A 13,833-nucleotide genomic window follows, 5' to 3' on the forward strand; every position below is an offset into this window, starting at 1 on the left:
CCTGTACACTTGCAAAAACCCATAAAACCTGTACATTCGGGGCACTGTTGTACTAGGGAGATGTTGCTCTACACATATTGGGGTGTATTTTGTCAGTAACACATAACAGGAACTGCAAATCCATGTCTAAAGTACAATGTAAGAGAAAAATAACACAAAAAAATGATGACCCAAAAGACCAGACCCAGTAAATGAGTAAGAGGAAAAGCTAAACGGTAAGAAAATTGAAAAATGGTCTGGTCACTAAGGGGTTAAAAGGCCAAACATTCAAGGGTATGTAATTTTGATCTGGGCCATCTGGGTGATTTCTGTTATCATTATAATTTTAAAAAGAGCCAAACAACTATGTGATAATACATGGCTTCATTTGAGCACTATCCTTCAGTAAAACACATTTTTTTTGCATTATCAGTCAGGTTTTCAAAATCAATGGCAAAATTTTACAATTTCTGCCAGGGTATGTAAACATTTGAGCACAACTGTATGCATGTATGGATGTATCTATCTATCGTATATGTGGTTCGTCTCGCCTTTAGCAAAACAATAACTCCATATTAATCCCTTCCGTTACCCACTGTAAAGATCAAGAGAGCTACATTGTCGCTGTCGGAATGTTTACTGTAAGAAAGACAACCTCTTTTCCCATGTCTCTTTATGTTTGTGTGTCTGGGTGACACCTTGTGGGATCAAGCACAGACTCCAGGTCTGCCTTCAGAACACCAATTGCCAATCTCGGCTTCTGGCTGTCTGTCTGGTCACGTGACTGGGATAGTCAAGGGGTGGAGAGAGAGAGGAGGGACATCTCTGCCCACTGTTAGAGAATCTGAAAATCAATCCGAAAGGCATGCAGCTAATCCACAACTGGAGAATGTCCCCCCCCTTCTTCTTAAAGAACAAATAGAACCTTAAAGAAAACCCGAATCAATGAGGGACGACTTTCCACAACGTTTCAGATCCAAAGGACAGTCTCCTGATCCAAATCCAGAAAGGGAGTGATACAACCACTGAGTATACTTTCCTGTAAACTCAAAAAGAGGCTTTAAAGAGTTTAAAAATGACTCCAGGCTAATCTGGAGGTAGAACGTTTTCTTTCTTATTTAAGCCATACTTCAATCTAGATATAGAAGCTACACAAAACTATTAGTTCTAGGCTAGGGCTCCATAAGGTGCATTAGCAAATAAAGCAACGTGCCTTTTCTTTTTAAAATCACAATACACAAGTCACATGCATGTACTAAAAGCATACATATATTGATGTCACTAAAGAGTTAAGGGGAATACTCAGCCCTTGAATATCTATAAAGACCACCCAAAGGTAAACCTTGACCTCAATCCAGAAATTTCAATACGGATCGGGTTACATCTGTTCTAAGAAACTTGCAGTTGATCGAGGCTGCTGCTTAGCACTATATCGAGGTAAAGAGTTGCTATTAACTTTTAAGGTAATCCACTGAGCAAAGAGCAAGCAGGAGTTCTAATTCAGTCATTTTAAAGGAAGTTTTTCTCAATGTTGGAGCGCACTGACTGCTGACTGGATTAACATGATGAGGGAAGAATTTGCCTTCAGCACCATGCCAGATTCGACACCTTTGTCGATGTATTTGGAGATGATATCTGAGACCCCCCTTTCTCCTCCATCCCCCAACTTCATTTCCAAGGTCCAGAGGTGCAGGAATGGAATCAGTGCCTTAGAGGAGGTGGGTACAAAGGGCAAACACAGTATGTGTATATGAGTGCATGTTACACTGTCACATTTTAGTCCATTCTGCCTCTGTTAATGATAAAACTATATGTATACTACTTAAATCATCACACATGCGTATGTATATTCCTGTAACGTGTCCAGGTGGTAATATTTATGAAGTGCATGCATAGTGTTTAAATACATCTTTATTTAAAAGTTTGTCTATTATTAGAGTTTGTCGATTATTTGCCGTGTGTAATTACTGTTATTTATAAAGTGTAAACATATTATGCCAAAATGTACACCAAGTGTACAAGAGCTATAATTTCAAGACACATCTGATGTACATGACCAAGAGGTAGCAATGGCCTTGTACAAACTGAAATTTATGATCCAAGTAAGACACACAAACAGATAGCACCCTAAAACCCAAATTACCTGGTATTTATATTTACATGTATTTACATCATAGTAAATACATATCAAAGATAACATAAATATGCATTTGAACATTTAGATACGGATTTTTACATTTTACATAAATGACCTTAGTAAAGCTATAATTACTTTATTACCAGTATATTAAATCACCTTGACACATTCCTATTTGTCTTTATGTTATTGTCATAAACATTTTATTACTGCATTGTGTATAGTTTTTTGCTATTGTGGTAAAGGCGCTGTGGGTTGACTTCAAAGAGAAGAAGGGGTGTGTAGACAAGAGGCAATCCAAATTAATTTTATTTCCGCATTCCAGCAGTCATAAAATATCCTCACCTTCTGTTTTCCAGCCCCTTCCCTCCTCCTTCCTATACATTTTGTCATTAGTTCCCTGCTTCTTTGTAAATAATGCCGTTCAGTCCTGTTGACTAACTTCATTTAATTACCCTTTCTGTTCTTTCTAACAAAAAAAAAAAATCATCAAACTTACCCACAGGACTCATGCAAGGAACTTGCCATTCTATCATATTCCTTCTGCTGAAGCAAATATAAGTTCAGTTGTGAGGTCTGTACCAGTACCAGTTGAGATATTTTGTTGGTGAATTAGGAGGAAAGCTTTATAGAGAGCACTGATCGAAAGCACCGTAATATCTCATCCTTTATAATTCTTTCTGGAAATATTAGTGTTCTGTTTTTAACAAACTGAAAAATGTATCCATGAAAGCAAGAAAGTGGGGTATCATATTTGTGATTGGCATGGAAAATATCAGGTCACTGATGTATTGCAATTATTGTCTCCATGTGGAACACAATGTGGGTTGATATACCAAAAAGTAAATTGTGGTGAACGTAAAACAGAATAGCAAATTTTAGGTCAGCATAATTGAAAAACTGGAAAATATTCCCAATTCAACTTGTGGCCTACTTTTTTTTATTTCATTAATTTTATTTCCCCTGCTCGTATTCATTACATTACTACCTCCTATATCATTGCCTTTTCCCGATCATCAAATACATCATATTTTATCTTATTTCGTCCTTCATCTTTCTTCTCATTCCATATTTTATGATTTTTTTTAGCCGTGTACAACAGCCTCACATTCATCAATCTCTCCACCATCACCTCATCACTCTTATAATTTTAGCTTTACATTCTTGAATTTTCCTTATACGTTTTTTAGATTTCTCATCTGCTCTTTTGTTTTACTGTTTACCTTCTCCCTGTCACTTAATTACAGTCTCTCTTTGCCTTCTCTGTATTAACTCTCATTCTCCTTTTCATCCTGCTTACTGTTATTACTAATAGAGTCTGCAGGAATCAAAGACCTGCAAACTTTCTTTGTCCTAGGGATAAGCATAACCACCTAGCAAAGCTAGTGGGTATGTGGCAGCCTCCTGGAGAAATATTTTGCCACGCTAAAAAATGCTTGTGCTCCTGCACAACAACAGTGTTTTAGCCAATCAGGTGATCAGGACAGCCGTGCAGCTCACGGCAGCCCTGATCACCTCAGATTTTAAAATCGGGATACTGCAGATGGTTAACTCATCCAGAGACAAAGAACCCCCTAATGTAGGATAGATATCAATGTACACGGTACTAAACATAATAAAGGAGAAGAGCACCACTGTCAAAGTAAGGAGGGTAACAAACAATGATTTATTTACTCAACCAATCCTGTCTGGGTAGCTGGTTGTAATCTGTAAAGATAAACAGAATAAATATAAATATATAACATAGAAACATAGAAACATAGAATGTGATGGCAGATAAGAACCCATCTAGTCTGCCCAGTTTTCTAAATACTTTCATTAGTCCCTGGTCTTATCTTATAGTTAGGATAGCCTTATGCATATCCCACGCATGCTTAAACTCCTTTACTGTGTTAACCTCTACCACTTCAGCTGGAAGGCTATTCCATGCATCCACTACCCTCTCAGTAAAGTAATACTTCCTGATATTATTTTTAAACCTTTGTCCCTCTTTAAACCTTTGTCCCTCTGAAAAAGAAAACAAACACACAAAATTACTTTAATTAGAAGATTCCCAAACCAGAGAAATACCCTGCCACCACCAGGCAATACAAATAAACCTGGGGTGGGAGGGCTGGGTGCTTTGCTGGGTGGTTATGCTTATACCTAGGACAAAGAAAGGTCATCGATTCCTACAAACTCTATTTTGTCCCTCCGGGAGGCATAACCACCTAGCAAAGCTAGTGGGTTGAATAGCACGCACCTGGTTGTGGTCCTAAGGAACTGTAAACGTTCAACTTCAGATGGCCTCCAGTAAAACTTAACGAAAGTCTTACTGGAAGACCATCTTGCAGCTTTAAGGATAATAGGAACAGGAAGGACTGCTTTTGAAGTTGAAGCCCCTCTGATAGAATGACCCTTAAAAACTGTGACATCAATACCGGCTGCAGACATAGCGGACAGTATCCAACCCCTGATTGTGTTACCCTTAGCTGGCCGAAAAGGTTTTCTGGAAGTGATAAGTAATTGCGTAAAGTCTTGTCTGACTGGGGCAGAAAGATTCAAGTATGAATTTAACAAATTAACTAAGCATAAACTCGGCTCAGCAGAATCCTGCACCAAATCTAGTTCTACAGGACCCGTGAAAATATGGGAAGTCTTCTGTCTCCCTTTAAGGATGCCATGAAATCCCCCTGGAGTTTGAGACAACCATGGTTCGGCAATATTTAGCTGGGTTAAAGGACCACTATAGGCACCCAGAACACTTCAGCTTAATGAAGTGGTCTGGGTGCCAGGTCCATCTACCATTTCTACTGTAAACATAGCAGTTTTAGAGAAACTGTCCAGACTAATGGAACCTTTGGTCCCCTGACTAGAGGTTGGATCAGGGGGTACCATGGTCTGGAGGTCCAAATTGGGTACACTAAAACCAGATTGGGCACCCTGTCCCTGCAAAGTTTCTCTAACACCTTCATCAGAATTGATGGAGGGGGAAAAGTGTAAAGGCCTGGAATGTCTGTCCATTGCAAGGACATCGCATCCATCTTCCAAGCTCCTTTTGCCCAAGTCCGGGTTACAAATTTGGGAGTCTGAGCCGAGGTATGAGACCGAAAAGATCTATCTGTCTCTTGCCCAATCTGCTCTCTATCAGCTGAAATAAGGCACTCTTTAACTGGACTGTAGCAAGGGACAAACGCTGGCGGGACAGGGAATCCGCCAGTTCGTTTGCCTCGAGGCATTGGAGAGCTTATCTGATTGCTCTCAACTCTAGTAAGTTTATGTGGAGAAGCCTTTCTTGAACTGACTAAACTCCTCTTATCGTGCCTTGGACAGAGAAACCACCCCATCCCTTGGTAGAAGCATCTGTGATCAAGGTTAACTCGAAGGGCCCTTCCAGAAGGGGGCGTGGAAGTGGACTTGCCTCTTCCAATATCTTATTTAGCTCTTTTCTGACACTCGTGGGAAGGACCACCCTTGACCTCCACTGGCCACCTCGTGTCAGTTGGTTTCCTAGAAACAGCTGACTTCATCTTTGCTATTTCTCTTAGGGACCATCTGTGTTTTAAAGGAGCTGAAGTTAACTGAGCTAGAATTTTTTCTCGTTTGTCTCTGGGAACACCCAAGGTCATATCCGTAGTGTTCAGCATGAAACCCCAAAATAGGATATTCTGAGTAGGGACTGGTATGTTTTTTTGCAGATTTACAATAAGATCCTGTAATAAGGAAATTAGGTAATCTCTACCTCTGGATTCAACAACAGGATGTCATCTAAGTAATAAAGGTATAAAAATCCTCCTTGCATGACGTGGGATATAATAGCTTTCTTTATCCTGGAAAATGTGTAAGGTGCATTGGATAGGCCAAACACCATTACAGTCCAGTGATATATCTGTTCCTTCCAGCGGAATCTGAGAAAGCACCTGTGTTTCATAGCGATAGGAACTGAATGGAAAGCATCTTTGAGGTCTAATTTTATGCAGAAGACATTTTTCTGCACTAGGCCTGGGAGGTCTGTTAAACCTTCCATCCTGAATCTTTTCATCTTCAGGAAAGCATTCAAAGCCTTGACGTTTAGTACTGGTCTCCACGTGCTGTCTGATTTTGGAATAGGGAACAAGGGACTGATCCAACCTGAAATTGACAAATCTGCCAATTCTATTTTTCCCTGAGCTAATGCCTGGGAAAAGAGAGGAATCTAGGACTGGATTTGCCTCTCTGCCCAGAGCTTGACTCTGGAAAGGAAACTGAATGAGTTGTAAACCCCTTTTGAAAATCTGAAGCATCCATTTGTCTGAGGTTATATCTGACCAATTTTGAGTGATGTGAGGTAAACCACTTACTTGACTGCATGGGTCTTCGGTTTCCTGATGAGTCCCACCTTGCATGGGCTCCTCTGCTACTGCCTGGGGGTCTTGACTTTCTCCCATGGTGACGAAAGTGGGCATGCTGAGTAACTTCCCGGGACGAACCTGTAGCCCTGTAGGAAAGCTCGGTCCAAAAGGGCTTCTTGTAGCTTGGAAAGCTCTTCTTTAAATCAGAGAAAGATCTCCTAGCTCTATCGTCCTTTCACTTCTTGTATAAAAGAGGGGCCAAATAGAAAGTTTCAAAATTAGGGAATTCATGTGATTTAGGTGCTAAATCAAACATCCCTGCTGCATGCAGCCAGCGGGTTCTGCGAATGTTAGAAATATAGTTGAAGTTAATAAGTTAATAAGCACCGCTCTACTGGAAGCTTTTAGAAGTGCCATCTTAGATGCCAGTAAAGCTGGTAGGGAAGGGTTATGAGAGGATCCTTCCTTCTCTGCTTTATCCAACATAAGCAGCAGGGGACCAACAGCATCCACAATTTTAAATTGTACATTGCGAAATGTCTGATCCATGGGATCTGCAGAAACACTGTTTCCTGTAATAAATAACAGTGCTGGATCAATTTCAGGGGCCATTAGTGCCTGAATGTCAGGGATACCAATTTAATGTCTAAGGAGGAGATCATCCTCTTTAACTAGCGGTGATCTGACAGCTAATTTGGCAAAATCTCTGACTTCTGATTCTTGTTCGATGGCCCATCTTGAATGGAATAATTTTGAAGGGAGCACTTTACCTAAAAGGCTCACTCTGTCCATTTCAATGTTGCACAACTTCCCTCGTTCATTGGAAGTTGCAGAGCGAACCACCTCCTCGCACTCCCAATCAATCTCCAGCGATCCCTGTCTGGAGCAGGACCGGCTTAGGGAGGATGAATGAGCAAATGCTCTTGAGGTGGATGGTGAGGGACTGACAGCACTTAAGCGAGTCTTGTGCCTTTTGTGTGAAAACTGCTTTGAAACCTCAAATGAGGGAAAAACACGTTTTGCTTTTGGAGGTACTGTCCCTTTAAAACGTCGACTACTCAAACAAGAATGAGGGGAAGAGGGACCAAAATCAAGTTCATCCTCAGAACTTGAAGAGGAAAGGCAAGCCTTCTTTTTTCTTTTACTAACTGGGACTATATCCTCCTCAGAAGATGAAGAGGATAGGTCCCTGGCAAGGAAGGCTAATTATGGAGCCTTCTAACGTTGATGGGGCTGTCTCTAGGAGAGACATCCACCATATTTGTGGCAGACACAGAAACTCATATTTGTGGCAGACACAGTCCTCCATCAACGTTGCCATTTTAAAATCTGAGGTGATCAGGGCTGCCGCGAGCTGCACGGCTGTCCTGATCACCTGATTGGCTAAAACGTGTTTGCCTCGCAGGAGCACAGCACAAGCGTTTTTTAACGCGGCCAAATATCGCTCCAGGCGGCATAACCGCAAGCATCCATTTTGTTTAAAACCTTTATTTCACTTATCACATTCCCTCTAACATTTTCCTAATCATTCACACTTTGCTTTGTTTCCATATCCAAACCTTATTTACACTCACTGTTTTATACCCTTGTAATGCTGTTATTTATTTTAAGAAAAAAAAATTCTGTCACCACAGATTTCTTAAGATGGTCAACAAACTGACCTTAAAGTTATTGAACTCACCTATGCTTAGTGAGAATTTTGCTATTCTCCTAGCAACACATCACTCAGCACTTTGTGGTTCCACGTTATGACTTTCTTTGCATTGACAAGAGATAAAACGATTAGGTTCTCGTTTGGACAGGGCCATCTTCACACAATGATTACGTATGTTACACATGTTTTTTTAGCCCTTAAGGACAGAGACATTTGTCCATGTTCTGATATAAAACAAACCTTGAATTTGAACAATAGGTTTGTTGCACTGTAATTTAAGGGCCCCCAATACATATTAAATATCTTTGTTAAAGGACAGAAATGACTTTAAGTTACTGTCACATTCTTCTCATTTATAATACAAAAATTAAACAAAATTGTAAAAAAACCAACAACAAAAAGCACATGTTATAAACAGTTTTGGCAGTAAAAATGTGTGTATAATTAGTGCAGCGTACGGAGAGTAATTTAAAATGAATTCATTTATTTGTCCTGATTTACAGAGAACACGAATCTATTGTGTGGAACTGTATCAAATGCCTTGGCAAAATCCAAATAGATCACATTCACTGCAACACCCTGATCTATACTTCTACTTATTTCTTCGTAGAACGCAATCAAGTTAGTTTGACATGACCTGTGCAGATTTTTGCTGCTAACCATGTTCTCCTCAAGGAATTCTTGAATATTATCCCTCCACGTTACAGAAGTTAAGCTCACAGGTCTATAATTTCCAGGCAAGGATTTTGAACCCTTTTTGAATATAGGAACCACATCTGCCTTCCTCCAATCCTCCGGAACACTTCCTGAAAGAAAAGAATCTTGAAAGATTAAAAACAGAGGTTCACTGATTTCTACACTTAGTTCCTTAAGGGGCACTATAGTCACCTAAATTACTTTAGCTAAATAAAGCAGTGTTAGTGTATAGATCATTCCCCTGCAATTTCACTGCTCAATTCACTGTCATTTAGGAGTTAAATCACTTTGTTTCTGTTTATGCAGCCCTAGCCACACCTCCCCTGGCTATGATTGACAGAGCCTGCATGAAAAAAAAAACTGGTTTCACTTTCAAACAGATGTAATTTACCTTAAATAATTGTATCTCACTCTCTAAATCGAACTTTAATCACATACAGGAGGCTCTTGCAAGGTCTAGCAAGCTATTAACATAGCAGGGGATAAGAAAATCTAAATCAAACAGAACTTGCAATAAAGAAAGCCTAAATAGGGCTCTCTTTACAGGAAGTGTTTATGGAAGACTGTGCAAGTCACATGCAGGGAGGTGTGACTAGGGTTCATAAACAAAGGGATTTAACTCCTAAATGGCAGAGGATTGAGCAGTGATGCTGCAGGGGCATGTTCTATACACCAAAACTGCTTCATTAAGCTAAAGTTGTTCAGGTGACTATAGTGTCCCTTTAAGTACTCGTGGATGGATACCGTCAGGCCCTGGAGCTTTGTTTATATTAACTTTCTTTAGTTGCTGCAGCACCTTGTCTTGAGATAACCAATTACAATTATTCTGCAAGTTTTTAGTAGCAATCATTTACACATCTATTGCCATGGGTTCTTCCTTAATATATATATATATATGGAGGAGAAATAGTTATTTAAAATTCCTGCCTTTAGAGAGAGTTCAGAGAAGTACTACTAACTGGTTTATAGATTGCAGGATAAAACTTACCAGGAAAGGTTAAAGGAACTTAACATGTGTAGCTTGGAGGAAAGACGAGATGGGGAGATATGATAGAAACATTTAAAGGGACACTATAGTCACCAGAACAACTACAGCATATTGAATTTGTTCTGATGAGTAGAATCATTACCTTCAGGCTTTTTGCTGTAAACACTGTCTTTTCAGAGAAAATTTAGTGTTTACATTACAGCCTAGTGATAACTTCACTGGCCACTCCTCAGATAGCTGTTAGAGATCCTTCCTGGGTCATAGCTTGGAGGACAGACAAGACGGGGTGGGGGGGGGGGGGGGGGGGGCGGGGGGGTGTGTTTATTATGCATTTAAGGGATTGTAGTAGCTCACATATTTGATGCATAATGTTTGCTAAGGTAGACACCATTACATTATATATTTTTAGCTTTATAGAAGTGCCATTTTTTTCACTGTTGTATTAATTTTTATTTGTCAATTTTTATTTAAGCATTGTTTTTTTTCTTATTTTTTAAAACTCATGTGTCCCACTGTAATAAAAAAAAATATATATATATACTCAGTAATGTCACCTGAGTACAACCATACCCCATTTGTATACATGTTGTAACAGTCATAATCTTAAACTTAATCCCAGTCTAAATCCTTAATTCTTAACCAAGCCCTAGTCCTAAACCAAATCCTAATCCTAACTCTAACCCTACATCTAATAATAAACCTCAATTTAATCCAATCAATATTATAATTCTACTACTAACCCTAATTGTAACCGCAATACTAATCTTAATCCTACAAGTACACAAGAAATGGATCAGCGCTAATATATCAATGGGTAGGCAGCACCCACAACAAAGGGGATCCCTCTGATCCTTTGAACAAAAAACAGAAATCTACAAAGATAAATAGGGGCTGCGTCACACGGAGTAATGGAATATAGTCAGTGACAGGAAGTCCAGAGGTATAAAAGAAAACTTTTAGGTTCACACCAGATGGTGTCTTTATAGTATATTCAACGGGAGATGTGAATTCTTAAAGCTTGGGAATGGTATCCTATTTTAATCAGTCTCTCTGATATTCGGTCATATGAAAGGGAGAGAAGAAGAGAGAAAAGACCTAATAGTGCAATATGTATCGTCTAAAGTGGTTATGGTGGAATAATAATAATGCACTCACATTTGGCAGAGCTATAGCCAGCTCTAGTGTCTAGCGCTTGTAGTAGTACAATCCCTACTTTGGGATATACTGTAGATATTCTCAGTCTTTGGGTTAGCTGGAACTCAAACAACAACAAAAGTAGGGGGGCAACAATAGTGCTCTAAATAAGATAAAAACCAAGTGTAAAAGATATATAAAATATACTCACACAACGTAGAGCAGGCTGACTGCTCTGTGGTATCGGCTCTGATGGTATGATCCCCACCTTGGATTTCTTTAGAGTGGTGGTTAAAAAGCCAGGTAATAAAAAAAATAAGAACATTTTTTTTTTGCTTTTGAATAATTAAAGAAAATTGGCACAAAATATATTTGTCCAAAATAATTCCTTTATTTAAATAGAAAATAATACATCCAATAACATGTTTCACCGTTGTGGCTTTTTAAAATGGGGTAAAAAAAAACACGCAACCTGGCTACATGGGGTTTAAATAGGGATATGGTAATTTAAAATTGGTGCCAAAAATCAGTCATGGGCTGTTCTCTAATCAAATACAATCACTTTTTGTAAGGTGCAAAATCTGAAAATCATACATATAATATGATACATCATTTGATGGGAGGTGAAGGAATATGATTATATTGTATAAACGAAGTGTATTAGGTATAATAGCAACTTCTAAAGCTGGGACATGTGACCCGCGTCATGTGAGCGTCATAGTATCGGCCACTTAGCCTTCTGGGAGCTGTAGTTTTCAATATCATGTATGTGATGTCGGCAAAATTATCATACTGCCCGACATCAAAATAGAGCTGTCAGCATTTGATTAGTGTATTGTTTAGATGGAGGATGACAGGATAAGATATAGGAGTATGTATGTAGTTCAGAAATTGGCTAAATAATTAAAGATAATAAATAAAAAAAACATCCACGGCGGCCATCTTGGTGGAGGAAAATGTATGGAAGATGGGAAAAATGGCGGTGACCATCTATACAGAGGGGGATAAGGTGGCCATATTGGGAGGGGAATAACTAAATAAACGAGATAAGGTAAACAGGTAAAAAGGGATAAAATGATGCACACAATGTAATAGAACCAAATAGATAAAAGTAAGCATAAATAAAATAGAACAAATCTACATGAAACAACAAGAGAAAGGATTATACACATAGATAAATAAACAAAAAATATATATTAACGAAAAGAGCCCTTGAAGCAGATTAAATGAATAGTGGCTACTCAACGGCAAAACGCGTTGTTTGATGTTTTCTTTTGTATTTAAATAAAGGAATACTTTTGGACAAATATACCTAGGTTTGTGCCAATTTCCTTTAATTATTCAAATATATATATGATCTAAGTACTTTTATATGTACATAAACACACATACATCATTATTAAAAGTGTATTTTAATATTAATTATATATATATATATATATATATATATATATATATATATTAAAATACAGTTAGAATGACGTTAATTGTGTGTGTGTGTGTATAACTGTATTTCTAACATTATATTGTTCTGCCCCCCTTCCCTCCTCCCCCCCTCCTTAAATAAAGAGTTCAAAACTAATTTTAACACTAACTTCATTCTAGCTCAGTAGGCCCTCTGCACTGGCTTAATCTGCTCCTTAGGTGGGAACCTAACATGCATGCTTGGCAAGTGCCGAGTGTGCATTAGGTCTTCATTCAATGCTTTCCTATAGGGGATTTGAAAAAGCTGGATGTTCTCATGCAAAGCATCAAAGAGTCAAACTATGAAACAGAAACAGAAGGAAGCACCTTTAGTGGCTCTTTGACAGACCGCCACTAGAAGCAGTCTTAACCCTGCAATATTAAAGGGACACTATAGTCACCAGAACAACTACAGCTTATTGAATTTGTTCTGGTGAGTAGAATCATTACCTTCAGGCTTTTTGCTCTAAACACTGTCTTTTCAGAGAAAATGCAGTGTTTACATTACAGCCTAGTGATAACTTCACTGGCCACTCCTCAGATAGCTGTTAGGTCATGGCTGCCTAAAATGCATCCAAACATTCAGTATCTCCTCCCTCTGCATGCAGACACTGAACTTTCCTCATAGAGATTCATTGATTCATTGATTCAATTCATCTCTCTATGCGGATATGCTGATTGGCCAGGGCTGTGTTTGAATCATGCTGACTTTGCCCCTGATCTGCCTCTTTGTCAGTCTCAGCCAATCCTATGGGGAAGCACTGGGATTGGATCAGGCTACCACTTCTGATGATGTCAACAGACTGCTTGTTTTTCTGAGACAAACAGCATGCAGAGTTACAGCTTCAGGCTTGAATACAGTAAGATTTTGCTATATTTATGGAGGCATGAGGAGCCCAGGGGGGCTAGATGGTGGTTTTAACGCTATAGGGTCAGGAATACATGTTTGTGTTCCTGACCCTATAGTGATCCTTTAACATTGCTGTTTCTCTGAAACGATGTGCTTTATCGTGATGATATTGGTATTGTATTCAAGTATGGCATATCTTTCTTTGTCTTTATATTTTTAGTATTTTATGTTATAATCAACATATTTCGTCCATATGCAGAAATGTGCTTGTATAAATCTGATAATGAAGTGTAGTGGCATTTTTAATCAAGGATCTATACAAATAAAATCAGTATAGATAGATGCTGAGATTGGATTATTTGTAGAAAGTGACCTCACAAGCCAAACTCTTAAGAGACAAAAACATGAAAACCCAGTCAGTTGTATCAAAAGTCCTTTTCAACATTTTGTGATAGTAAGAGTGCTGGGATTCCATTTGTGGTGGCATAATAAATCAGGTCCATGGGGTTGCAAAGGCTTCCTACCGATCTGAGCAAATAAGTTTAAATAAGATGTGAGTCACCCTATTGTCCAAAATTGTAATTATGTTTTTTATGTCATCATTTATAAGGAGACAGGGTG

The 13,833-nt window shown here is 38.8% G+C and overlaps 1 protein-coding gene across 1 annotated transcript in view; it reads left to right on the top strand.

Annotated features, from left to right (window-relative positions):
- Nucleotides 1-891: 891 nt before the first annotated feature.
- LOC134610685 (arf-GAP with SH3 domain, ANK repeat and PH domain-containing protein 3-like) overlaps nucleotides 892-13,833 on the top strand; it is a 208,792-nt gene continuing 195,850 nt past the window's right edge. The window contains exon 1 of the mRNA XM_063453797.1: nucleotides 892-1,697. Within this exon, the coding sequence (XP_063309867.1) occupies nucleotides 1,542-1,697 (156 nt within the window). The 5' untranslated portion in view covers nucleotides 892-1,541. The remainder of the gene's footprint in view (nucleotides 1,698-13,833) is intronic.

Source organism: Pelobates fuscus, chromosome 1 (genome assembly GCF_036172605.1).
Source record: "Pelobates fuscus isolate aPelFus1 chromosome 1, aPelFus1.pri, whole genome shotgun sequence".
Lineage (NCBI taxonomy): Eukaryota > Metazoa > Chordata > Amphibia > Anura > Pelobatidae > Pelobates > Pelobates fuscus.